This window comes from Pelodiscus sinensis, chromosome 14 (assembly GCF_052426305.1).
Source record: "Pelodiscus sinensis isolate ZL-2025 chromosome 14, ASM5242630v1, whole genome shotgun sequence".
In the NCBI taxonomy this organism is placed as follows: domain Eukaryota; kingdom Metazoa; phylum Chordata; order Testudines; family Trionychidae; genus Pelodiscus; species Pelodiscus sinensis.
The window spans coordinates 16,072,947-16,100,594 of NC_143065.1; the positions used below are offsets into that span (position 1 = coordinate 16,072,947).

General features: G+C 49.9%; 2 protein-coding genes and 1 pseudogene across 3 annotated transcripts; 1 reads left to right on the forward strand and 2 right to left on the reverse strand.

Moving 5' to 3' along the window:
* On the reverse strand, positions 1-27,648 carry LOC102455376 (uncharacterized). Of its 2 annotated transcripts, XM_089781988.1 has the most exons (8): positions 27,509-27,648; positions 10,520-10,861; positions 7,660-8,067; positions 6,976-7,104; positions 6,866-6,890; positions 6,723-6,757; positions 2,225-2,411; positions 1-1,268 (listed from the first exon to the last, which is right to left on the reverse strand). In XM_089781988.1, exons 1-7 carry the CDS (start codon positions 27,549-27,551, stop codon positions 2,233-2,235), a joined length of 1,161 nt encoding a protein of 386 aa, XP_089638114.1. In that variant the 5' UTR covers positions 27,552-27,648; the 3' UTR covers positions 1-1,268; positions 2,225-2,232. The 2 variants fall into 2 exon arrangements, with proteins under 2 accessions (XP_089638114.1, XP_025038324.2); XM_025182539.3 differs by having other exon boundaries at positions 1-2,411.
* Positions 4,210-6,716, reverse strand: LOC149523589 (uncharacterized). Its single transcript, XM_089781989.1, has 2 exons — positions 5,594-6,716; positions 4,210-5,339 (listed from the first exon to the last, which is right to left on the reverse strand). Exons 1-2 carry the CDS (start codon positions 5,990-5,992, stop codon positions 5,157-5,159), a joined length of 582 nt encoding a protein of 193 aa, XP_089638115.1. The 5' UTR covers positions 5,993-6,716; the 3' UTR covers positions 4,210-5,156.
* On the forward strand, positions 18,086-22,409 carry LOC149523590 (uncharacterized; annotated as a pseudogene).

Below are 27,648 nucleotides of genomic sequence, written 5' to 3' on the forward strand. Positions count from 1 at the left end.
AGTTCCCTAAATATAAGAACTAGAGGACACCAAATGAAATTAATGGGGAGCAGGTTTAAAACTAATAAAAGAAAGTTCTTCTTCACACAGCGTGTAGTCAATCTGTGGAACTCCTTGCCAGAAGAGGCTGTGAAGGCTAGGACTATAATAGGGTATGTCTACACTACCCCCCTAGTTCGAACTAGGGGGGGTAATGTAGTCATACGGAGTTGCAAATGAAGCCCGGGATTTGAATTTCCCGGGCTTCATTTGCATAAAGCCGGCCAGCACCATTTTTAAATGCCGGCTAGTTCAGACCCCATGCCGCGCGGCTACACGCGGCATGGACTAGCTAGTTCAGATTAGGAAGCCTAATCCTAAATTCGAACTAGGGGGGTAGTGTAGACATACCCATAGAGTTTAAAGAGAAGGTAGATAATTTCATAGAGGTTAGGTCCATAAAAGGCTATTAGCCAGGGGATAGAAATGGTGTCCTTGGCCTCTGTTTGTCAGAGGCTGGAGAGGGATGGCAGGAGACAAATCGCTTGATCACTGTCTTCGGTCCACCCTCTCTGGGGCACCTGGTGCTGGCCACTGTCGGCAGACAGGCTACTGGGCTAGATGGACCTTTGTTCTGACCCAGTACGGCCATTCTTATGTTCTTATGTTCTTAGTGTCCTTAATTGATTCTGCTTCCTTTAGGAATCACAGTTGCATAAATAAGCTTCTGATCTTTTTCCTCCTTATGCCAGTGTAAAGCATGAGCAACTCCACAGGGGCCAACAGAATTATGCCAACATAAAACTGGAGGAAAATAAAGATCTTGTTTTCTAATACAAACATTCATTACATAGATTTTCATACACTAAATATAAATTTACATTAGACAAGGATAAAATGTGTGAGGACCATAAAACCCTCTTGCTTCAGGGTATATACCTAACCTCTAGCTGATAGGTGTTGAGAAGAAATATTCTCTGTGAGTAAGTTGTGCCATAATTATCTATTATTGGGATTCTTCTTGAATCTAATTCTGAAGGATCTGATGAAGGTCATAAGCTTTAAGACAGGATTCTGGACTATGTGAACCAGTGGTCCAAGTATGACAATTCTGATGTTCTTCTAATGCAAACTTTCATAGCTTCATAATAGTATGAGACTTTGTATCAGCAGTGGATCTTCTCATTAATATCTGTAAGATAGCTCACTGAATACTCAAAATTCACTAGTCAAAGTTATTCAGCCAAAAGTTGATCATTATTTTCATACTGACTTCAATTCTCCAGCTCCTTTGCAAATAAAAACAATTTCATGGTCATTGGAGAGTTTTTCAATGTGGTTTTAGAGAAAGTCATATAGTTCAGCTTTCATTATACCTTCTAAGAAACAATCTCACACTGTTAGGTGTCAGTTAGGCTAAAATCAAAATTGCATATGACGGAATTATGGCCCACATGCCTCAAAGTGATTTTTTACTATAAAAAAGGAGTAGTAGTGGGGATTTCATAGCTGTTTTACAAAGGTAAATTAGTGCTCAAGAGAAATACAGTGGCACCATCAATCAAGAATGAAATGCTGAACATTCTGAGCACCACATCCTTAAACCACAAAAAGTTCTTTCTTTGTGTATTCAAAGCCATACGTGAGAGAAAAGCAATTTATCCACTGTCTCCTGGAACTCTACTGCCTTGCTGGACAAGAGCAGATGTTGTGCTCCCCCAAAAGAGATGGCAGGTTAGAGGGAGTGGGGCACGGTCATACCATCTCCCCGCATCTTCTATTTCAATTTTTGGGCCGCTTGTGTCCCAGAAAGCAGTTCCTGCACTCAGGAGAGCACAGATATTGCAGTGATGGCAAACTAATGCACTATTCCTTGTGCCTTCCCTCTCACCCATGTTTTGCATTAGCTGAAATGTCACTGCTGTCCAATGTGTGTGATCAATTTAAGGTTTGCTCTGGTTGAACAATTTCCAGATTAGCCTATTTCTTTTACTTCAGGTTTGAAAATCCGACTCTACAGCTACGCAGTGCAAAAAGGGGCATATATAGTGGAAAACTAAAGGTCTATATTGCTGAAGTGAGAAACAGGTCCCTGAATAGATTCATACAATTGAAAGAAAATGTCCTGTCAATTAGTGCATTCTCACATTGCCCCCCTATTAATTATACAAGTGTGACTAACCTGGGTTGTTCTATTAGTAATATAATTCATAAAAAATAACACATCCTCTTATAGGTCACTTACAGGAACAGCTATTCTTGCACTAGTGCATAGACGGTATGTATTTTATCTCCAGGCCTCTTGCCAGATGCTTCAGTGTCATCCACTATACAATAGTCTGCATTTGGGTTCTCATATGGGCTTGCTGCAACAGAATACAACACTTCATTTCTTTTCAAGTCTTTTCTACTGCTCATAGCATATGGGAAACCTGTAAAACAATTGCTCTGCGTCAAAGGGTTTATGAAACTCCAAGATTTAAAATAAAACATCAACAACAAAAAATCAATCAACTAAACATAATGCAATTTATCTCCCTTTGAAAAGAATATTAAATATTTTTTTCTCCTGACGTCAAATAATGGAGTTCTACTCTATTCTATTCAGCCCAGAATTAAGACCTGTGCTGATTACGCTTTACAGTACCCCACCTCCAGTAGCAAGGAAAAAGATTCAGAATCACTTAGCTGCTAGGTTCTTACATGGCCCCATCACTGTGATTTCAGAACACTGAATACCTGACTCCATTTTAGCACCGCGAAGGGAGCAGGAAGCATTGTAATCTTCGTTTTACTGAGGAGAAACTGATGCATACAGAGATTCTGGAACTTGCTCAAGATCATAGGGAGAGGATGTATGTGAGGGTATGTCTACACTACAAAGTTAGTTCGAACTAACGGACGTTAGTTCGAACTAACTTTCCTAGGCGCTACATTAGCGCTCCGTTAGTTCGAACTTAATTCGAACTAACGGAGCGCTTAGTTTGAACTAGGTAAACCTCATTTTACGAGGATTAAGCCTAGTTCGAACTAGCTAGTTCGAATTAATGGCTGTGTAGACCCTTAATTCAAACCAGTGGGAGGCTAAGGCTTCCCAGATTTCCCTGGTGGCCACTCTGGCCAACACCAGGGAAACTCTATTGCCCCCCTCCCGGCCCCGGAGCCCTTAAAGGACCACAGGCTGGCTACACAGTTTGTACCAGTTGCAAGGCTGCAAGCACCTGTGCCAGCAGACCCTGCACCTGCCACAACATGAGCCAGCCATCCGAGGGCTCCCAGCCCTCCACTGCTCCCCAGGACCAGCCTGGCGGCTCCCAGGAGCCTGCCCGGGGGCGCAAAAGGCGGGCGCCCGCCTGGTCAAGTGCGGAGATCGTGGACCTCATCGAGGCTTGGGGGGAAGCCTCCAATGTTGACGATCTCCGCACTAGCCACAGGAACGCGGCCGTCTACGGCCGCATGGCTGCCAGCCTCGCCGCCAGGGGCCACCAGCGCAGCCGGGAGCAGGTCCGCTGCAAAATTAAGGACTTGCGGCAGTCCTACTCCCGGGCCTGCCAGCCAGGGGCCGACCCGGAGGCCTGCCCCCACTTCCACGCCCTGGACCACCTCCTGGGGGCTCATGCCATCCCTGCCCCCCAGGACGTGATTGACCCCGGGGCAGAGGGACCGCTCCTGGAGACGGAGGAGGAGGAAGAGGGCTCTGAGAGCCAGGAGCCTGCCGCCAGCCTGCCCGGGACCCGGGACCCCCGAGGCACGCCACAGAGCCACTCGCCTGTGTCGTCTGAGGCCGGGGAGGCGTCCACCTGTGAGTACCCTCGTGTTCCCCTTATGTGTACGGGGGGCTGAGGCAAGAGGGAGCCCCGGGACCGTGCGCCTGGGCCTTGCCCACCAAGGAGCAGCAGCTGGGGATCCTGCAGGGGCCCTGGCCTTGCAGAGGGGAGCTGGGTTTCACACACCTGGGCCCCTGGGGTAATTGACCGCACCACCCCGCCTGCAGCAGCTGCCCGCGCCCGGGCAAGCAGGAGAGCCAGGAACCAGGAGGACTACCAGAGGCAGCACCTCCGGTTCCTGGATCAACAGCTCCGTCTCCAGGACCACTGGGTCCAGGAGGACCTGAGGCTGCGCCGGAGGAGTCTGGAGGCCCTGGAGGAGCAGGGCCGTGCCCTGCTTCCCATTTCCTCCTCCTGCTGCTCCCCCTGCTCCTCCTGCTCCCCCTGCTCTTCCTGCTCCCGCTCCCCCTCCTGCTCCCGCTCCTGCTTCCTCCACACCCCCTGTCCCTCCTGCCCCCCCCTCCACAACCATTTCCCACCAACGCCCCCGGACCCGCAGTGTGGCGAGACGGGAGAGGCAGCCGGACTCCCACCCCTGAGCTTTCCTTTCCCTTCCTCCCTTCCCTCCCCTTCCAGCTCCCTCATCCCAGGTTTCCCCCTCCCCTCTCCAATCCTCATTCCTCCCTTCCCCCACCCAGTTATGTTAAATAAACAGACGTTTTTATTTCAAAAACAGGTGTCTTTATTTTACAGTAGATAGGGAGGGGAAAAGGGAAGGGGGGTAGGGTGGAAGAAGGCCCCAGTGGGGCATGCAGGGAGAGGTCAGTCCTCCTCCTCCTCCACCAGGAAGCTTTCCCGCAGGGCTTCCCAGATTCAGACGGCCCCCCGCTGAGCTTCCCGGATGGCGGCGGTGCGGGGCTGAACGTAGTGTCCAACCATGCGGTCAGCCTCAGCCATCCAGGCTGGCAGGAAAGCCTCCCCCTTTCGCTCACATAAATTGTGGAGCACACAAAATGCCGCCACCACGGGAGGGATGTTGTGCTCGGCCAGGTCCAGATGGGTGAGGAGGCATCGAAAGCGGGCTTTCAGTCGCCCGAAGGCCCCCTCCACCACGATGCAGGCCCTGGTCAGCCTGGCATTGAAGGCCTGGCGGGAGGGATTGAGGTGCCCCGTGTAGGGCTTCATGAGCCAGGGCTGCAGTGGGTAGGCGGCATCCCCCACCAGGCACACGGGCATGTCCACGTCCCCGACCCTGATGTGGCGGTCGGGGAAGAAGGTCCCGTCCTGCAGCCGCTGGCACACAGAGGAGTTGCGGTACACCCGGGCGTCGTGTGCTTTGCCGGACCAGCCCACATTAATGTCCGTGAACTGGCCCCGGTGGTCACACACGGCCTGCAGGATCACGAAGAACTACCCCTTGTGGTTGACATACCGGGACGCCTGGTGTTCCGGGGCACGGATGGGGATGTGCGTCCCGTCGATGGCCCCCCCGCAGTTGGGGAAGCCGAGGGCGCTGAATCCCCGGATGACGGCGTCCGGGTCGGCGAGCCGGACCACCCTGCGGAGCAGCACCCAGTTGATGGCCTTGACCACCTGCGGAGAGAGACACAGCAAAGCTCCAATCAGTGGGGCACCCGGGTGGCTGGGAGCATTCGTGCCCTGGCAGTGCCCCACGCCCCACTCCCAGTAGCAACCCCCCTGGCGGCGTGTAGTACGGCCGGGACAGACCGACCCCTCTGGTGTGGGGCGCTTTCGCCTCCTCCCACCCCCCCTTTGTCCCTGGGGCGGCCCATCCCCTCCTCGCAGCCCCCTTTCCCCCCCGGCTCGGTGGCCGACGAGTGCCATACCTGCATGAGCACCGCTCCGACGGTGGATCTCCCCACGCCGAACTGGTTCCCGATGCATCGGTAGCTGTCCGGCGTGGAGAGCTTCCAGAGGGCGATGTCTTCTGGAGGGGGATGGCGGGCCTCATGCGAGTGTCCCTTCTGCGCAGGGCAGGGGCGAGCCACTCGCAGAGCTCCAGGAAGGTGTCCCTCCTCATCCTGAAGTTCTGGGTCCACTGTCGGTCCTCCCAGCGCTCCAGGACGATGCGGTCCCACCAGTCGGTGCTGGTGTCCAGACGCCAGACGCGGCGGGGCACGCCGGTGCCAGGGCGCCACCGCGGCTCCTCCACGGCCCCCAGGGCGGCCAGGCGGAGAGGCAGGGGGCTGACGTGCACCAGGTGGTGCCAGGCAGCCTCGAGCCATTGCTGGCAGGCTTGCAGCAGCAAGTCCAGAAAGTGCACCAGAAGGTGCAGGGCGAGCTCTGGCTTCATGTTGCCACCTGCGGCGGCCCCCCCCCCCCCCTCCGAAGGGAACCACCGACACAGACGGGCACAGAGACCAACGCTTTGCTGTCCCTCAGCGGGGTTGGCAAGCAAGCAGGAAAAGCTGAGAACCGGCTGTCCGGGGGGGGTCCCTTTAAGCACGAGCCTCAGAGATAGCCTCAGACAGCAGCCACACAAAGCAACTACTGACCTGATGCCCTGCCAGAACCGGTTTCAGCTGCCCTTAAATGCCCCCCTGCGTCCAATCAGTGTGGACGCGCTAGTTCAAATTAGCAAAACGCTAATTCGAATTAGTTTTTAGTTCTAGACGCGTTAGTTCGAATTAGCTTAGTTCGAATTAACTAATTCGAAGTTAGTTCGAATTAGCGCTGCAGTGTAGTCGTACCGTGAGAGAGCCAAGATTTTAACTCAGATCACCCTTATCTTATTCTAGTGCCTTAACTGCCCTCCCTAACGAACAACTGCCTACTTAAACAAAACCAATTTAATTAACAAAAAGGTACTTGTCAAAACAAAAGTATGTCATTACTTGAAGTTTAAAAACATAGTACCGTGGATAGACAGTCTAAAAAATCCATAGTGCACAATTCTCAAAATGTGCTAAGACAGACAATTACATCAACCAAGTTTATCAAAAACTTCCTGCTCACATTCATCTCCTGGAATTTCAACAGCAGCCTGAGCGCTAAAATAAAAAGATAAGGAAAGAATCCATTTAGTAATATGTATCAGTTGGAAAAACCACTAAAAATTATACTAATATTTCATTGGTTATATCAATTCAAGACCATACCTGGGAAGTTGTGCAGATGACTTTCCTGTAACAGATAAATAAAACACACTATAAAGTTCAATGGCTAAAATATTCCCACAGTTATCACCTACTAATTTTACTTTTCCTACCTTTTGAGTTGTTATTCTTTTTCTTTTTATAGATCAACCATACTATCCCACTGATGGTGATAATCCCTGCGATCGATCCGATTGTAGCATACAATGGCACCTTGGAATGGAATGGCACTGAAGGAGAGACTAAAAAGAGAACCGGGGTTAGTTAATCTTGAAAATTTTATCCAGATGGTGAACAAAACACTTTACCATCATATCTCCATTATACAGACAGCGCTTTTCAAGTGATCAAACAATGTTTAACAACTATGTGGATAATACACATTCAGCAACCCCTTAATGTGGATGATTCCTGATTAAAGTATTCAAGGATTGGTAATAAAAACAGCAGATAAATTAGCTTACAGAAATCAAGTTATTTTATGAGAAAATACTGCAGTATTCTACTGTAATGAGACGATACAATATATTTTAGAGTAGCAATACTGCAGTATTTTGGGAGATTACTGTAGAATACTCTAGTAGTTGAATGAGTTAATGCAGCACAACTGTAAAGCAAATAACTACCGAGGGCTTCAAACGAGCCTCCATTTTCTGCAGGTATAAATATTCAATTCTAATGTGTTTTTCCCTGAGTTCTCAGAAAGCCAGTCTGCCTCAGGGTCTCCTACAAGCTTTGCAATAAGCATCAACCTGCTGCAGCTGTTACCAATCCCAGCTTCAAAACTGCAGACTTACATGGAATTTCATTCCTCACTTCTATAGAAAGATTATTTGCAATCTTCCAAACATATTTCCCTTTTGACCAGGCATTTACAACACATAAATAAGTTCCACTATCAGAGTAAGTAACATTCAAGATGGTTATATTATGGACTATATGTTTGTTGTCTGAGTCTAAGCTTGTATGATTCAATAGTCGTCCTTTGATCATCTCATCAATACAGCAGTGGTGATTATAGGAAAGTTCTGTTCCTTTCTGAAGAGAAGACAGGCATTTGCTTGTTTCTGTATATTTGATCCAATATGCAACATTGATTCCATTGCTCTTTGTTTGAAATTCACAAGAAAGAGTGATGTTACCACCTTCTTGCACTAAACGATTATCATATGATTTTGCAGAAATGTTCTCAAACATCTGGCTCTCTGCAATACAGAAAAACACAAGCGATATGAAAAACATACATGGTTGCATGTTGTAACATGTGTAGTCTTTAAAAGGAATCTTAGAAGTAGGAAAATTTTGCAATGAAAACACTATCTCAGATACAGAATTCAATACAAAAACTTTGTTTCATTCCTATTTGAAGTAGGGCTGGGAGAATTTTATTTTAATAAATAGTTTACATGGCATTTTTACATTAACAGGAGCAAATACCTGTACTATTGGCTAGAAGTCAGCTCCAACTAGCCATTTGGGGCCCAATCCTGTGAAGTCTGAGTACCTTCTACAAAGTAGTCGTCACCCTCACTTTCCGTTGAAGCCAGGGATAGCTGAAGGTGCTCAGCTTAGCATTGCATGTTCAGTCTCTTGGTGGTTAGCAAAATAATAATTCATGGACCGGACCAGGGTGAAAAGTGGGAGGACACAGAGGGGTCATGAATCCCCCAGATGTCATGGGGGCAGTGGCAATAGGCCAGCAACCAGCATGCAGAACCATCCCAATCATTGGACAAGTTGGGGCAACCGACCCTGGCTGTGGACTTTGGTGCAGAGGCCTGCAGGGCCCAGAGCAACCTGGGGGCTCACACCTGCTCCCACACTCCACAGCAGCAAGAAACAGAAAAACTCGTCCCCAGCCCATTCTGCTCCCCCAGCTCCCAGCTGTATTGCTTGGGGGAAGAGGCTTGCAGGAAGGGGTAAAGCCACCCCCACACTCATTGGCAGCAGGAAGCAGATCCAGGGGAGCAGAGGGGACTGGGGTGAACACAGGGACAACACCTCTGACTCCTGCTGCAAGCACCAGTGGGGCATGCTCTTAGAGGTACTAACAACGCTACTCCTCCTGCAGATGTATGTCCAGTTCAACTGAAAAAATCTCTGGGACTTAGGAACAGACAAAGTAACCCTTCCACTCTACTCTGCACAGATCAGGCCTCAACTGGAGTATCACATCCAGTTCTGGAGGCTGCATTTCAGGAAAGATGAGGATAAATTAGAAAAAGTCCAGAAAACAGCAACTAAAAGTATTAGAAACATGGCAATATGAAGGAGGCACTATGAAAGAGGATTTAAAAAACTGGATTTATTTAGTTTGAAGAAAAGGAGACTAAAGAGGACATGATAATAGTTATTAGAAATGGATGAAATTGTGAAAATGTGAAATTGTGAAACAGCAATTAAAGATTAATATTTTCTGGATAAAGCAGTGGCATTGCAGTGTACGTTTAACAGGACAGTTAAAGATCAGTCATTTTGGATTGTGCATGAATACATTTTAAACAATGGCCGGTAGAGTGAGATTCTGAAGTATTTTAAATGTCAAATTTTCAACTACAGGTTGGACCTCCCAAAACTGGGACTCCTTCGTCCAGCAGCATCCATGGTCCAGCAGGGCCATGGGTGTTCCTGGAACAGAGAGTCCTGGCTGGGAGCCCCAGTGGCAAGAGGTCTGGTGGCTTGGAGCCCGCTGGAGCTCGGGCTGGGACCAGCACCAGAGCCCAAGTAGTGCAGCATTGGCCGCAGCAACCCCAGTACCAGGGCCGGGGCTGTGGCAGTCAAGGTGGCAGTAGTGGTGCCTTATCTGCACAAATAGTTATTTGCATGTGCATAATAGGTGCTAAATCAATTTTGTGAGTACAATTAATTGAAAGCTTAGAACGCTATAGGGAAGATTCTGTGCTGGGCCTCTAGAAACACAGAACAAAAATTCACAACGCAGGCAGAGAGGGGTTAAGGTGGATTTAAGGAGCCCACAGGATGAATTTAGGCAGCCCTGAGAGACAAGTACCCTGAATTTCAATAGTGCTGCATTCGGCAGCTTGCCGCAAGCCATACTTCTTATGCCAGGATTTGCAAGAGTGCTACTGAACGGACAATCTGCAGCTGTAGCTCCTGAGCCAAGGGGAGGAGGTATTCTACCCAGATCAGATCCTGTTAGAGACCCTTTGGCCCATTTACCCAGCCAGTACATGGCTTCAAATCTAAGTCGAGGGACTCCTAACTCGAGGAGCAAGGCAGAAAACTTCCTGAGTAGGCCTCCGCGTTGGAATGTATCTAGATATCAGGGCAAGTAGACTTAGTATGGCAAAAACTATCTCTAGTCAATGACAAGATATTTGTTTTAATTTATTTTCTTTTTTCAAAAATTGTACTTTGGCTCACTACTTTCCTCAGTCTAGTTCAGATACCTCATTCATTCAAAGCTAAATTCACTCACCCTCACTGACATAATACATCCTCCATAAATGTTCTTTATTTAAGCCAGGGGAATGCTGGTGGTGTATGGTATTATTCATTGTAAGGTAAAAGGGGCAGAATCTGGTCCTCAGTCCTGAATTATCTGAATAATCTCCTCTTAATCTCACTAACTCCCTTTCTGGCCTCTGGAACTTACTGATGAAAATAACCCCCCTACCCACCACGAAAGGCACTCACCTGCAGTCATGTTTATTATCACCACAATAAAAAAGTTATAACGTCTGCAATGAGCCACATTGGTAAAAAGTGGGAGAGTCCCCAATGTTCCTGTGTTTGTAAGTTGTTCACATGCAAATACCCCACCACTTTGGGAAGTAGAAACTGATAATCGGTTTGTACGCTTTCTATTATAAGGCTGTTCGTTTGTCCCTTGAGATATGGGACTACAGGTAATTGCGTTGAATACTTGAAGATGTTCTCGAATTTCATACCAAACTGTTTCGTTGCTCCCATTAGCCAAGGTTTCGTTGCACGTAAGTGTGAAATTTTCATTTTCATAACGATAAAAGAAAGTCTCTCCTGTTAAATATATGTAAATGATTAATGTTACAAAATGATTCAGAAATCAATCACCTGAAGACTTTTCTTTACAGTATTCTAGATAGCCTTAAGGACCCAATCCAGCTTGTCTGCTTCTGGGATGCTGCTGTGTTCCTCCAGGTGCATGCCGAACATCCTCTCATTGCCATCAGCAGAAACTCTGTGCTCTGAGCACCTCCAATGACAACCACAGCACTTTGTCAGATCTCGAGCTAAGAGTTCAGATCTGGAATAATACACTTGGACTTTGTGAAATGAGCAGGACATTGCACAGATGATCGTGAATACTGCTCAAATTACATAGTTTAAAAGCCTGGATATTTGCTTTCTTTTAAAATATGTTTTTGTGGTCATATTTGACCAGGAGAATGACACCAGAGAGAGTTCAAAAGAGGAAAACAAGGTACACAAACATCTGTATTTTTGTACTAGTAATTGCCATATTTATTAATTCCCTTGGTCAATGGCCAATTACAAGCAGCCACAATACACAAAAAAATCGTTATTTGTCTTTCAGAACTGTCATTCTTTAAGATGTGTTGTTCATGTCCATTCCAATCAGGTATGAGCGCGCCCATGTGCACAGTAGCTGGAAGATTTTCCTCCTAGCAGTTAGCCGTAGGGTTGCGCTGGGCACTCCCTGGAGTGGCACCCAATATAGGGCACTGTCAACCCACCTGTTCATCAATTCCTTCTTGCCAGCTACACTGACAGAGGAGAAGGAGAGTGGGTATTGAAACGGACATGAACTCCACATCTCAAAGAACAACAGTTACGAAAGGGGAGTACAGGAGAGTCTCGATTATCTGACCTAAATGGGAACAGAGGATGGTCGGATAAAGGAAATATCGGGTAATACGGAAAATTCTTTAATGCAGTAATTAATTTTATAAATTTGAACTTTGTAATACCTTGCAAGATCCAGTTCTAAACCTCCTCAATCTGCTGCCTTGACCAGCCCTTATATTTACCCCCAAATGGGAGTAAGATCCAGGGCTCTGCCCTGCGGTGGAAGCACAGCCCTCGCCCGGCACCACTCCATGTCACCTGGCGATGACGTGACGCAGGGCAAGGTGCTCGCCGCTTTCCCCAGAAACAGTTAACAGGAAAAACGGGGGAAAAGCTTCCTTGATGATGGTGAATTATTCAGCCACAAGAGGGAGCTGCAGACCTGCCAGCCAGAGCTCCGTCCAGCCATGGAACAGGGAAAAGGGAAAGGGAAAGAAAGGCCATTGTCCAGCGTCCCTGGAGTCCTTTGCCATGATGTGACGGGTGGCATGTGGGATAACACGGAATGTCAGATAAACGAAGGTCGGATAATCTTCGAGTGCTTGTTCATGTGTATTCCAATCAGGTGACTCACAGCCCAAGTCCAGGAGGTGGGGTCAGTGTTCTGCACTGGTTGGAGCACTGTCCTCCCACAGGTTGCATTGTCTCTAGATTGCTGAATAATTACATAGTACACAGCAAAGGTATGTAGTGAGGACGAGGCCAGAGCCCTGGAGATCTCCTGGCTGGGGATCTGGGTGAAAAATACTATGGAGGAAGTGTGAGCCCTTCTAGAGTGTGCTGTGAGCAGAGGCAGAGTTATACTGCAAGTCCATGGCATTCATGGATACAGGACACTATCCATGAAGTGGTGAATGGAGAATAATGGCTGGCCCTTCATTCCGTCTGCCACCACTACTACTAAGGGTGTGTCTAGACTACAGAGTTTTTTCAAAAAAAAGTGAAAAAACTTCCCCTGCGTCTAGACTGCTTCCGCATTCTTTCGAAAGTAAAATGAAAGAACGCAGCAGTTTTTTTGACTGCGGAAAACCTCATTTTATGAGGAATAACACCTTTTTTCAAAAGTGCTCTTTCGAAAAAGGTGCTCTGTAATACAAACTGTACTTTTTCGAAAGAGAGCATCCAGACTGCCTGGGTGCTCTCTTTCAAAAAAGCAGCTCACTTCTTCGAAAGTACTGGCTGTAGTCTAAACGCTCTCTTTTGAAAGAGGCTTCTAGTCTAGATTTACACTAACGGTATGTCTACACTACAAAGTTAGTTCGAACTAACGGACATTAGTTCGAACTAACTTTCATAGGCGCTACACTAGCGCTCCGTTAGTTCGAACTTAATTCGAACTAACGGAGCGCTTAGTTCGAACTAGGTAAACCTCATTTTACGAGGATTAAGCCTAGTTCGAACTAGCTAGTTCGAATTAAGGGCTGTGTAGACCCTTAATTCGAACTAGTGGGAGGCTAGCCCTTCCCAGCTTTCCCTGGTGGCCACTCTGGCCAACACCAGGCAAACTTGTCTGCCCCCCTCCCGGCCCCGGAGCCCTTAAAGGGCCACGGGCTGGCTACACAGTTTGTGCCAGTTGCAAGGCTGCCAGCACCCAGCCAGCAGACCCTGCACCTGCCACAACATGAGCCAGCCACCCAAGGACACCCCCCAGGACCAGCCTGGCGGCTCCCAGGAGCCTGCCCGGGGATGCAAGAGGCGGGCACCCGCTTGGTTAAATGCGGAGATCGTGGACCTCATCAAGGTTTGGGGGGAAGCCTCCAATGTCCACGATCTCTGCACTAGCCACAGGAACGCGGCTGTGTACGGCCGCATGGCTGCCAGCCTGGCCGCCAGGGGCCACCAGCGCAGCCGGGAGCAGGTGCGCTGCAAGGTCAAAGACCTGCGGCAGTCCTACTCCCGGGCCTGCCTGCCAGGGGCCGACCCGGAGGCCTGCCCCCACTTCCACGCCCTGGACCACCTCCTGGGGGCTCATGCCATCCCTGCCCCCAGGGACGTGATAGACCCCGGGGCAGAGGGACCGCTCCAGGAGACGGAGGAGGAGGAGGAGGGCTCCAAGAGCCAGGAGCCTGCCGGCAGCTCTGCCCAAGACCTGGGACTCCCGAGGCACCCCACAGAGCCGCTCGCTTGTGTCGTCCGAGGCCGGGGAGGCATCCACCTGTGAGTACCATCGTGCTCCCCTTATGTGTACGGGGGGCTGGGGCGAGAGGGAGCCCCGGGACCGTGCGCCTGGGCCTTGCCCACCACGGAGCAGCAGCTGGGGATCCTGCAGGGGCCCTGGCCTTGCAGAGGGAAGCTGGGTTTCACACACCTGGGCCCCTGGGGTAATTGACCGCTGGTCTTGTTGCACCACAGCCACAGCACCTGGGCCTGCAGGGCGCACCACACTGCCTGCAACAGCTGCCCGTGCCCGGGCAAGCAGGAGAGCCAGGAACCAGGAGGACTACCAGAGGCGGCACCTCCGGTTCCTGGATCACCAGCTCCTCACGCAGGACCACTGGGTCCAGGAGGACCAGAGGATGCGCCGGAGGAGTTTGGAGGCCCTGGAGGAGCAGGGCCGTGCCCTGCGAGGCCACCTCCAGAGCCTGCTCGACCGCTTCCCAATTCCTCCTGCTCCTGCTCCCCCTGCTGCTCCCTCTGCTCCTCCTGCTCCCCCTGCTCCTCCTGCTCCTCCTGCTGCTCCCGCTCCTGCTTCCTCCACACCCCCCATTCCTCCTGCCCCCCCCCTCCACAACCATTCCCCACCAACGCCCCTGGACCCGCAGTGTGGCGAGATGGGAGAGGCAGCCGGACTCCCACCCCTGAGCTTTCCTTTCCCTTCCTCCCTTCCCTCCCCTTCCAGCTCCCTCGTCCCAGGTTTCCCCCTCCCCTCTCCCACCCTCATTCCTCCCTTCCCCCACCCCAGTTATGTGAAATAAACAGACGTTTTTGTTTCAAAAACAGGTGTCTTTATTTTACAGTAGGTAGGGAGGGGAAAGAGGAAGGGGGGTAGGGTGGAATAAGGCCCCAGTGGGGCATGCAAGGGAGAGGTCAGTCCTCCTCCTCCACCTGGAAGCTCTCCCGCAGGGCTTCCCGGATCCGGACGGCCCCCCCGCTGCGCATCCCGGATGGCGGCGGAGCAGGGCTGACCATAGTGTCCAGCCATGCGGTCAGCCTCAGCCATCCAGGCTGGCAGGAAAGCCTCCCCCCTTCGCTCACACGAATTGTGGAGCACACAACATGCTGCCACCACGGGAGGGATGTTGTGCTCGGCCAGGTCCAGACGGGTGAGGAGGCATCGAAAGCGGGCTTTCAGTCACCCGAAGGCCCTCTCCACCATGATGCGGGCCCTGGTCAGCCTGGCATTGAAGGCCTGGCGGGAGGGATTGAGGTGCCCCGTGTAGAGCTTCATCAGCCATGGCTGCAGTGGGTAGGCGGCATCCCCCACCAGGCACACGGGCATGTCCACATCCCCGACTCTGACGTGGCAGTCGGGGAAGAAGGTCCCGTCCTGCAGCCGCTGGCACACAGAGGAGTTGCGGTACACCCGGGCGTCGTGTGCTTTGCCGGACCAGCCCACATTAATGTCTGTGAACTGGCCCCGGTGGTCACACATGGCCTGCAGGAGGATGGAGAAGTACCCCTTGCAGTTGACGTACCGGGAGGCCTGGTGTTCCGGGGCACGGATGGGGATGTGCGTCCCGTCGATGGCCCCCCCGCAGTTGGGGAAGCCGAGGGCACCGAAGCCCCGGATGACGGCGTCTGGGTCGGCGAGGCGGACCACCCTGCGGAGCAGCACCCGGTTGATGGCCTTGACCACCTGCGGAGAGAGACACAGCAAAGCGCCAATCAGTGGGGCGCCCGGGTGGCTGGGAGCATTCGTGCCCTGGCAGTGCCCCGCACCCCACTCCCAGAAGCAACCCCCCTGGCGGCGTGTAGTACGGCCGGGACAGACCGACCCCTCTGGTGCAGGGCGCTTTCGCCTCCTCCCACCCCCCCTTTGTCCTTGGGGCGGCCCATCCCCTCCTCGCAGCCCCCTTTCCCCCCCGGCTCGGTGGCCGACGAGTGCCATACCTGCATGAGCACCGCTCCGACGGTGGATCTCCCCACGCCGAACTAGTTCCCGACGGATCGGTAGCTGTCCGGCGTGGAGAGCTTCCAGAGGGCGATGGCCACCCGCTTCTGGAGGGGGATGGCGGGCCTCTTGCGAGTGTCCCTTCTGCGCAGGGCAGGGGCGAGCCACTCGCAGAGCTCCAGGAAGTTGTCCCTCCTCATCCTGAAGTTCTGGGTCCACTGTCGGTCCCCCCAGCGCTCCAGGACGATGCGGTCCCACCAGTCGGTGCTGGTGTCCAGACACCAGACGCGGCGGGGCACGCCGGTGCTGGGGTGACGCCGCGGCTCCTCCACGGCCCCCAGGGAGGCCAGGCGGAGAGGCAGGGGGCTGACGTGCACCAGGTGGTGCCAGGCAGCCTCGAGCCATTGCTGGCAGGCTTGCAGCAGCAAGTCCAGAAAGTGCACCAGAAGGTGCAGGGCGAGCTCTGGCTCCATGTTGCCACCTGTGGCGGCGACCCCGAAGGGAAACACCGACACAGACGGGCACAGAGACCAACGCTTTGCTATCCCTCGGCGAGGTTGGCAAGGAAGCAGGAAAAGCTGAGAACCGGCTGTCCGGGGGGTTCCCTTTAAGCACGAGCCTCAGATAGCCTCAGACAGCAGCCACACAAAGCAACTACTGACCTGATGCCCTGCCAGAACCGGTTTCAGCCGCCCTTAAATGCCCCCCTGCGTCCAATCAGTGTGGACGCGCTAGTTCGAATTAGCAAAATGCTAATTCGAACTAGTTTTTAGTTCTAGACGCGTTAATTCGAACTAACTAATTCGAACTAAGTTAGTTCGAATTAGCGCTGTAGTGTAGACGTACCCTGAGATGATTTTCTGAATGGTCTTGCTCTATCATTGTAAAAGGCCAGTGCTCTACACACATCAAGGGAATGGAAGTTCTGTTCTCTAGCACTACAGTGCTGTTTGGGGTAAAACACCAGCAAAAAGATGTCTTGACTAATATGGAAACCAGAACTCACCTTTGGAAGGACGGCCAGATGCAGATGGAGTGGCACCTTGTCCTTATAAAAGTTTACATACAAGAGCCGACCAGAGGGCCCTCAGTTCAGACGGGAGCCTCTATTAGAGAGGCAGCAGTATAGGGTGGCAGCAGCCCCTGTCTGTGGGGGGTCTGAGCTCCACAAGGACAAAAGCTGCTCCGTGGGGAGCTCATCCTCCCCGCCCCAGCCCTCTGAAGCAGCCTCTGTCTCTGGTGGGCCCAGACTCACCAAGGATAGAGACTGCTCCATGGGCTGCAAAGCAGCCTCTATCGAGGGGGAACTCGGGCCCACCATGGACCGGCTGCTTCGTGGCAGCCTCTCCTGCTGCTCCCTCCCCACAACGGCAGCACAGCGGTAGGGCAGGCAGCACCATGGACCCGGTGCTGGGGGAAAATCAGCTTTTAAGCCAGTTCCCTGCATGTATTGGCTCCAATCTACCACTCCACCCTCCTGCTTCTGCCTCTCTATCAGTGGCTGCAGTGCATAGGTGCGGAGAGCACTTCCCCCCCCCTTGCTAGCTCTGATACAGAAGCAGGGAAGAGGGGAAATGCATGTAGATGACAAGATTAACTGATAAACCAAGGCTTATTGGTTAATTGCGTAGTTGTCTACAAAATGACATCCCTAATTGCAACCACAAAACCAGCTTATAAGAAAGGCAGAACACTAAGCAAGTATCTAATGGTTCAAATGGGAGCACAATGAGCTTAGACAGAACTAAGTTAAGGTCTCAGGGAGGGAGTAGTTGGTGGCTCGTGGGGTAGGGTCTGTCCAGGGCCTTTAGAAATTGGCTCACTAAAAGGTTGGAAAACACTGATCGACCTTGCACCTCAGGGTGGAACTTCAATATCGCTGCCAACTGGACCCTTACAGAGGACACCAACAGTCTGTGCAATTTAAGGTTGAGAAGGTCGTCCAGGATGAAAGACACAGGTGGCAGCAACAGGAGACACTGCTGTTCTAACCAGATAGAAAATCTTTTTCCCTTGGCAAAGTACATAGCCTTTGTGGAGGGCTTCCTACTACCAAAGAGGACTTGCCTGACTTGGTCTGAGCAAGAGACAGCCACTGGGTTCAGCCATGGAGTTACCAGGACCTAAGGTGCAGTGACTGCATATGACTTCAGTTCCAGTGTCTTCATGGCTCTGTGGTGGGAAACGCTGTTGAGTCTGTGATCGGAAATATGTCCCTGGACCTTAGAAGGGGTACTAAGGTCCAGGGACCTGAGTCCTTTAGGCTGTTGAGAGAACAGTGAGCCCCTTCGAATGGCAAGTCTTGAATCATCTGTTGGACTTTGTAGGAGAGGCCTGAGACTTGCAACCAAGACCCTCTATGCATGGCAATTCCCGTGGCCGTCACCCTAGCAGTAGAATCTAACACTGCCTGCAGTGATGGAGGAGAGTCTCCCAGAGCCAAAAATTCAGCTTTGGAATCTGATGGAAGGAGTTCCATAAACTTTGCCATTGCGAAGAAGGTGTTGTATGAATACCTGCTGACTATGGCCTGCTGGCTTACAATGAGTAACCGTAAGCCCCAGGTAGAGGACAGCTTCCAACCAAAGAGGTCTAGGCATTTAGTCTCTGTGTTCTTAGGGGAAGAACCTTGAAACCTCTCTCTCGCCCTCTGTTAACCAGCATCTACAGGTTGGGCCTCCCTCGTCTGGCACCCTCGGTACCTGACTGGTTCTAGATGAGGAATTTTGCTGGGCCAAAAAGGCCTTTTCTGGCCCCTATGCCATTAGCTGCCCCAGCCCCGGCCTGGCTGCAAACTTCACAGACAGCTTCCCCCTAACACTGCTCCTTCTGACATCTTGGCCCTATCTGGCTTCCTGGGCCTACTGCGCAGTCCTGCTGCCATGTGCCAGTTTCCTGGCCCTACTGGCCGCTGCACTGCCGGCCTGCAGGGCTCTCAGGCTCATGCCCTCCATGGAGACTCTCTGGTCTTGGAACATCTGCAGACCTGGCAGACCACGGATATTGCCAGACCAGAGATCCTGGTTTAGAGAGGTACAGTCTGTACTACGAGAGAGTCCAGGGGCAGGTGGGAATAGAGGCCCTCATACCCCTTGGAGGGGACAAAGTACCTGTAGCAAGTTGACGGTCAGTAACATGGAGTCAGCAGGCCTAAACAGAGGCCGGAGCATGAAAACAGCAACAGGCCTTCAATCTAGTGAGCAAGACTTTGGTTCAGTAACACAGGAGCCAAGAAAGAGGCCCTACTGATAACTGTGTAATTGTGTAAATTAGGTCGAGCATGGAAGGACACAGGGAGGCACTGGGTACAGACTGTAAGCCAAAGGGGAGTAACGGAACATCTTAATAAGAAATGTCTTGGTACAAAGACTCCCTAAAAACGAATGCACATACCAACCTAGGTTCAGGACCAGGTCGGAACGGACAGCATGAAGGATAGTAAGTAAGCCCCGCTTCCGTAAGGTGAGGGGTGGTAGCTAGGCAACAGAGGGTGGTAACCTGGTACGTAAAGAAATGATGTAAGTTGTTTGTACCTGTCTGTAAAAGGACACCGCAAAGGGTGCTCTCCAGCCGACCTTGGGGGGGGGCTCACTAGGTGCCTGAACGGCAGCTGTCATTGCCTAAACTTACAGAATGCACAGTAGCTTAACTTTGACTAACTGCTGCTAATATCTGTTATATGGCAATAGGCCTGCTCAGTGTTGGTACCTTGTCAACGCAGGCCATAGTGCCCAGTGGTGTAACATTGTACAGCTGTCCCCGACTTACATCAATCCAACTTACGTCGGATCCGTAGTTACAAACGTAGCCCTTTATCCTGCTGCTGCTCTGAGCGAGGGCCACATGGTGCCGGGCGTGTGGGCTGCCAGCCTCCGCGCAGCTGCTCCCCTCACAAAGGGCGTCCTGTTAGCGTGCAGCCAGCTCCCCTCTTGAGCACAAGTGCTGGCGTGTGACTCCTGTCAGCTGCTCTCCCCACACAGTGCACCCCGAGCCTGGCCCCGCCTCTTGGCCAGGTCAGTAGCGCTCCAGCTGGGGCCGGCCAAGCGCGTCCGGATGCTGCATGCGCCGAGGGGGGCCTTTTAGAGCAGGGCTGTGGAGGAGAGCTGGGAGGAGAGCCGAAGGGTTTAATATGGCAGCCAGGTGAGCCGGAGTGCTGTCCGCCCCGCCCCCCGTGCCTTTGCAGCGGCTTCTGGTACAGGGAGATTGGCTCACGCAGCTGCAGTCACGAGGCAGGTAATTGACATGATCAATTCAGAAGCGGCATCCCAAGAGCCGAGGGGATGAGGTCGGCCGCTGCACGTCCACTGCTTTCCTGGGGCAGGGCAGGCTCCTTGGAACCACACAGCAAACCTCTTGGTTAAACAAAGGCTGTCAGATCCTGTGTGTAAAGTCCTCAGGTTCAAGTGAAAGTTTACCCAGTTCCCCGGCATCCAGGGCTGCTCTGCCACTCAGGAGAATGCCTCTGGGTAACTGGTTAACCCTCGACATGCCTGGTTCAGCTAGAGCTCCGGGCGGCCGTAGCTGGCTTTGCGGTAACTTGGGAAGAGCAGGCTGGCCAGACGCCTGCCAGATGCCTGCCCAGGACTGCCTTAGGTTGCTCAGTCCCGTTTCAGTCTGAACAGGGGAACAGACAGCAAAACAAACACTAGAGGGGAGTTAACCCTTCCCTATGCTATCCAAAACTAAAACAAAATGGCTGTGTCTACACTGGCATGAATTTCCGGAAATGCTTAAAACGGAATACTATTCCGTTTTCAGTTTTTCTGGAAAAGGAGCGTCTACATTGGCAGGCTGCTTTTCCGGAAAAGCCATTTTTCCGGAAAAGCGTCTGTGGCCAGTGTAGACACGCTTTTCCGGAAAAGAGCCCCGATCGCCATTTTCGCGATCAGGGCTTTTTTCCGGAAAAGACTACTGGGCTGTCTACACTGGCCCTTTTCTGGAACAGTGTTCCGGAATAAGAATTTATGCCCGAGCGGGAGCAGAATAGTTTTTCCGGAATAGCGGCTGATTTTGTACAGTAGAGCATCGTTGCTTTTCCGGAAATTCAAGGGCCAGCTCGCAGCTTATTCCGGAAAAGCGGCTGATTTTCCAGAAAAGTGGCCCAGTGTAGACACAGCCAATGTTTGGCTAGAGTTTCCCCTACAATATGTACCAGTTCCGACTTACATACAAATTCAACTTAAGAACAAACCTACAGTCCCTATCCTATACATAACCCGGGGACTGCCTGTACTGATCTCTGTTACCAACTGGTAGAGCTTTGCATTTGACAATAAACCTGCTCGATTGATTTCAAACCTTGCCTGCATCTGTCGTTTCTGGGGCCTCTCAGAGATCTCCTGTGTTGACCCAAGTACATGGGGTCTAACTCTCTAGATAAAGGGAGAACCGAAAAACAGCATCGCTTGCCTTGTAACCTCAGTCGTGCAGAACGCAATGCCATCCACAGCCTCTGGAACAACTCTGACATTATAATCAAAGAGGCTGACAAAGGAGGTGCTGTTGTAATCCTGAACAGGCCTGACTACCTAAAGGAGGCTGCCAGACAACTCTCCAATACCAAATTCTACAGGCCTCTTTCCTCAGATCCCACTAAGGAATACCCTAAGAAACTGTACCATCTGCTCGGGACACTCCCTGCACAAACACAGCCCCGACCAGGGTTGTTCTATCTATTACCCAAGATCTACAAACCTGGAAATCCCAGACGCCCCATTATCTCGGGCATTGGCACTCTCACTGAAGAACTGTCTGGATATGTGGACTCTCTATTCGGACCCTCCGCCACCAGCACTCCCAGTTACCTCCGCGACACTACGGATTTCCTGAGAAAACTACAATGCATTGATGATCTTCCAGAAAACACCATCCTAGCCACCATGGATGTAGAGGCTCTCTACACAAACATCCCACACATAGATGGAATACAAGCTGTCAGGAACAGTATCCCTGATGATGCCACAGCACAACTGGTGGCTGAACTCTGCGAATTTATCCTCACACACAACTATTTCAGATTTGGTGATAATATATACCTCCAGACCAGTGGCACTGCTACGGGCACCCACATGGCCCTACAATACGCCAACATTTTTACAGCTGACCTGGAACAACACTTCATCAGCTCTCGTCCACTCACGCCCCTTCTCTACCTATGCTACATCGATGACATCTTCATCATCTGGACCCATGGGAAGAAGACTCTGGAAGAATTTCACCACGATTTCAACAGCTTCCACCCCACCATCAACTTCAGCATGGACCAATCTACACGGGAGGTCCATTTCCTGGACATCACGGTGCAAATAAGTGACGGTCACATAAACACCACCCTATACTGAAAGCCTACCAACCGCCATGCTTACCTGTATGCCTCCAGCTTCCATCCTGGACACACCACATGATCCATTGTTTACAGCCAAGCACTGAAGTACAACCACATATGCTCCAACCCCTCAGACAGAGACCTACACCTACAAGATCTTCAACAAGCATTCTGTAAACTACGATACCCATATGAGGAAGTGAGGAGACAGATTGACAGAGCCAGACGTGTACCCAGAAGACTCCTGCTACAGGACAAGCCCAAGAAAGAAACAACAGAACACCACTGGCCATCACCTACAATCCTCAGCTAAAACCTCTCCAACACATCATTAGTGATCTACAACCCATCCTGGACAATGATCCCTCACTTTCACAGGCCTTGGGAGGCAGGCCAGTCCTTGACCACAGACAACCCACCAACCTGAAGCACATTCTCACCAGCAACTATACACCGCACCATAATAACTCTAACTCAGGAACCAATCCATGCAACAAACCTCGGTGCCAACTCTACCCACATATATACACCAGAAACACCATCACAGGACCTAAACAGATCAGCCATACTGTCACTGGTTCATTCTCCTGCACATCCACTAACGTAACATATGCCATCATGTGCCAAGAATGCCCTACTGCTGTATACATCGGCCAAACTGGACAGTCCCAGCGTAAAAGAATCAATGGACACAAATCAGATATTAGGAATGGCAACATACAAAAACCTGTAGGGGAACACTTCAATCTCCCTGGACACACAATTGCAGATCTAAAGGTAGCCATCCTGCAGCAAAAAAACTTCAGGACCAGACTTCAAAGAGAAACTGCTGAGCTACAGTTCATCTTCAAGTTTGACACAATCAACTCAGGATTAAACAAAGACTGTGAATGGCTAGCTAACTACAAAAGCAGTTTCTCCTCTCTTGGAATTCACACCTCATGATCAGCTACTAGAAGTGGGCCTCATCCTCCCTGACTGGATCCACCTGGTCATCTCCAGCCTGATTCTGGCCTGCATATTTATATCTGCCTCTGGAAATTTCTACTACATGCATCTGACGAAGTGGGTCTTTGCCCACGAAATCTTATGCTCCAATACTTTGGTTGGTCTATAAGGTGTCACAGGACTCCTCGCCGCTTTTGGAGTACCGATTGTTATGCACGCAGCCGAAAGTTTATCACCACCGACGGAGTAGAGGCCCTGTCAGGAGCACACCAGGACGATCCAGACCAGACGACACTGACACTGACAGTTCAGACGACCGAAGGTACTGAGGTACGAAAACACCGAGGTACGACAGTACCATCTCTCTGTGCGTTTGGCCATACGGTGCAATGAAACCAGGCTCTTGCCACTAGTTTTTTGTGACATTTTTATGAGTTTTCAATACAATCCTAGATAGACCTGATGGGGCCAGTATGTTGACCATTGGGGGGCAGCATTGTCGACCACATCTTCTCTCTGAACACCCAACCTGTGAGCTACTCTGTGCAATAGCTGCTGCAGAACTCGGGGGGTCCTCAAGGGCACTGGCTACAGACAAGCCTCACTAGGTCTCGGCAGGTGAGGAGGAGAATGACACTAGTAATGAAGGAGGCTGCTCCCTCCCATTCCCACCAGCAGGGTCTCTAGAACTCAGCAGTACGGGCAATGCATAAGGTAGTGGTCAACAACTGCTAGATCGGGATCTACCAATGGATCTTGGAGCCTCTGACAGATGATCCCGATTTATTTGGCCGGGAAGCATCAAGATCTGCACTTCATCTGCCCCTGCACCCACTGACATGCTGCTCCTGCCCTCTGCCTTGGAGCTGCCCTCCGGGGAGCTACCTGATCGCTGTGCAGGGTGGGGGAGGGAGAAGAGGGAGGGATTGATGTCAGGGTATCCCTCCTCCCTCCACCTGTGTACCTTGTCTCCACACAGCAAGAAAGGGATGGAGGAAGGTTGGCAATGCAAATCTCTGTCACTCTCACACACTGCGTGTCTCTGTCATTCTCACAAACACACACTGTCCTTCACTCGCATCTCCCGCCCACGTATGGGGGATGGTTGTTACTTCTGTTACTGCTTGCAAAGTGGGTTATTTTCGGGGTTTGGCTGGTCTGTACATGTCATAATTTAACTTTTCTGGAGTGCAACCCCTGGCTTCTGCCCTGACCCTGCTGGAAGGCCCAGGGGGTCCAAAAGGGCCATTGTGTGGGGTCCTGCTGTTGCAGTGGCTACTGGGAATAGTTGGGCCTTCCTCAGTGCCCGAATGATGATGTCCTGCTGCTGCTGTACCCCAATCTGTAGGAGTCAGAATCCAACTCATGGGGGAGGGCCTGCACCTTTCAATAAAAATGGCCACCGGACTGTGCCAGCTCAGCTGATCGTCGGCATAGCACGCGAGTCAAGACATGGACCAGTCGACAAGGGAAGCTCAGCACAGCAGCCATTTTTATTTTAATGACGCTGGGGATATTTAAATCCCAACTTCATTGATTATGTTGGGTAATCTACTTTACATGCCTCTGGTGACAGAGGCATGTAGTCTAGACATACCCTAAATGCCTCTTCTGTGGAGGGCATGGATAGTCGTTCAGAAAGCACCAGGGACACAACTGTAGGAGTCAACCCCTCTTCCCCAGCAAACTTATCCAAACTTTAAAAAACAACAAGTAGTCCTGTAGCACATATGGGTACGTCTGCACTACAAGCTTCTTCTTTTGGAATAAGCTTTCCTGGAAGATAGCTTCCGCCAAATCTTATTTCAAAATAGAGCATCCACGCTACAGGGAAGCCTCAAAATTAGTCTGAGGCTGGCTCCCCTAATGTGGAGCCCCAGGAGGCATTGGGGAGGAATAAGTTTAGAATGGCCCTGATGAGGAGTTATTTTGACAAAGCAGCAGTGGAGCGTCCACATAGCTTTTTCGGAAGAGGCGTTATTCCTCGTAGAATGAGGTTTACCAACATTGGGAAAAGCCCTCTATTATTTCAATTTTCTTTCAAAATAATGGAATTCCTCTGTGCATGCTAGTATTGTTTTTCCAGAATAACAGCCGTTATTCTGGAAAAATAGTGCAGTGTAGATAAACCTGGAGGGTGTGTCTAGACTACAGGGTTTTTTTTAAAAAAAGTGGCCTTTTTTAAAAAAACTTCCCCTGCATTTAGACTGCTGTCGCATTCTTTTGAAAGTAAATTGAAAGAACGCAGCAGTTTTTTCAACCGTGGAAAACCTCCTTTTATGAGAAATAACGCTTTTTTTAAAAAGTGCTCTTTCAAAAAAAAGGCACTATGTAATGTAAACTGTGCTTTTTCAAAAGAGAACATCCAGACTGCGTGGGTGCTCTCTTTCGAAAAAGCAGTTTGCTTTTTCAAAAGTACTGGTTGTAATCTAGACGCTCTTTTTCGAAAGAGGCTTTTCCGAAAGTATCTTTTGAAAAAGCCGCTTTCGAAAGAGGCTTGCAGTCTAGATGTAGCCTTAGAGACTAACACAAATAGATGTATATTATCATGAGATTTCATGAGCAAAACCCACTTCTTCAGAAGAGCAGAGGGGAGAGGAAGAGGAGGGATTCTCACAACTTAAATTAGAAAAAGAAGGGGGAATTGTAGTGCTGGTGCTAATGAGGCTAATTGAGTGGGGTGGAAGTGTCCCATACTTATCAGAAACCTGTCAAAGCATATTTTAACTTACTTGGGCACAAATCATTAATGGATTTAAAAGTAGCCATTCTTCTACAAAGAAATTTCAAAAACCAACTACAGAGAGAGCAGAATTGACCTTCATATGCAAATGTGATACTTCCAGCCCAATCAATTAGCCTCAATAGCACCAGCACTATAATTGACAGTTACTCCCCCCTCCTCTTCTTTTTCTGTTATAAATTGTGAGGATCCCCCCTTTCCATTCCACTCTGCTCATCTGAGGAAATGGGTTTTGGCCACAAAAAGCTCAAAACAGAAAAAATGCTTAACTACTTGTGAGGCAAGAAACGAGCAAGGGGAAGTTGTAGATACTGTTACTGGCAGTAAGAAGGAACTGAAGGGGGGTGTTGGCAGGGCTCCATATTGGGTGTCATATCAGCACCACTCCAAGGGAACTCTTTTTGAATAAGTGGGGCAAGATCTGGCCGCAAATATAAAGCCAATCATTTCCCTAAAAAGTGATTGTTTTGCTTAGTTGGGTATTCTATGAAATTCACAGCATTGTACAACACTACACCATGTGCAGTATATGCCACTTGGTAAAGCTGAAGGAAGAGCTCATGCTGATACCTTTGCTTTTGTGGCAAAAGCGTTCCCATAGACTCTGGGGCAGCCATAGAACCATTGCACCCCAGCGCTGTTCCTGGATCCATTGCTTGGGAAGAGAGATTTGGGAACCACCAGCATAAACTTCCTTTTCCCAGTTAGATTTGCCACCAGCTACATACACTTTGAAACATTCCCCTACATCTCTCCCTCTGTATTTCACACAAAATCAATTTCCTGACATCAATAATGCCCCTTCCCATCCGTCCATGTACTGGTTGAGAGAATAACCTTTTCTAACTTTTTTAAAGTCAGTAAATGTAGCTTGCAATTAGGAATAATATAGAAATAATATGGGAGACTACCAGACACTATTTTAACCATAAATTCCTAAAGTCCAAAGGCCAAATGGTATTTTGTACAATTGATCTAAGCATTCCTGTTAGCCTTGAAATAAGCAGCCACTATGCCCAATACAGTAACAAAGTATTCATAGCCATGGGATCAGTATACTTACAAATAGTCCTGACCTAGAGAAAACCATATAGTCTGGTGTGCACAAGCTGTTAGGGTTTGACAAAGAACGCTTACCTTCATAACTCCTTTTATATCCTTCTCAAAACAAATGATGCCATTGCCAGTTGCCACATTACTTAATGGCTAATTTGAGACAATTCACCTTAATTTTCAGTTTTAATCCAAGTGAGATTTACAACCTGCTTTCTCCCAAGCGCTTTGCTCCTTATCACTTCTCTTCCTCCCTACTGACTGATAGCATTTTCCTTGCACTTGGGTTCACACAGGCTTTACTTTAAGATACTACAGGTATCTGTGGCCAATGGATAGCTTCATGCTGGCTCCTTTTCACACTAATTCTCTTTGCCTTATTTTAAACCATCAGCAGTCAACTGTCGGTCAGAGGCCTTCTTTTTAGAAACTCCCTACTCTCATTTTTTAATTAGACATCCTCCCTATTCCGTTCCTTCTGGTCTTATTATTTTTCAAGGCCTTCCCCGTACTTTCTGGTCGAGCCCTTTTTTTATACAACATATATATTCTTAAACTTAAACCAACTCTGATTTGTAATTTCATATACTTCTACATTTCCATACTAGTTTGAATTAAATAGCCCAGAAAATGAATTTCAACCCAAAATACTCCTATGAACTAAGAAAGTGATAGGAGTAGGAATGAGTAACTTATCTTAGTAGGAAACAAACATACCAGTAGTTTGTCCTAGAAAAGCCAAGATCACCAAGAAATGCATTCTTCTGCCAGGAAGAGTTGCAAAGATCTTCTCTTCTTGGTGTGTCTCTAATTCTAAAAACTGTCTTGTGGAGAGAGAGGAAAGCAGAAGTTTAGTG

Excerpts from the sequence above, each read along its gene's own strand:
- LOC149523589 (XM_089781989.1), bottom strand. The coding sequence starts at position 5,992 with ATGGCTCGAGGCTGCCTGGCACCACCTGGTGCACGTCAGCCCCCTGCC. Across the intron at positions 5,340-5,593 it reads TCGGAGCGGTGCTCATGCAG|GTGGTCAAGGCCATCAACTG; the intron begins GTATGGCACTCG and ends CTCTCTCCGCAG.
- LOC102455376 (XM_089781988.1), bottom strand. The coding sequence starts at position 27,551 with ATGCATTTCTTGGTGATCTTGGCTTTTCTAGGACAAACTACTG. Across the intron at positions 8,068-10,519 it reads GATAATAAACATGACTGCAG|AGAGCCAGATGTTTGAGAAC; the intron begins GTGAGTGCCTTT and ends TCTGTATTGCAG. Across the intron at positions 6,891-6,975 it reads AAAGAATAACAACTCAAAAG|GAAAGTCATCTGCACAACTT; the intron begins GTAGGAAAAGTA and ends TATCTGTTACAG.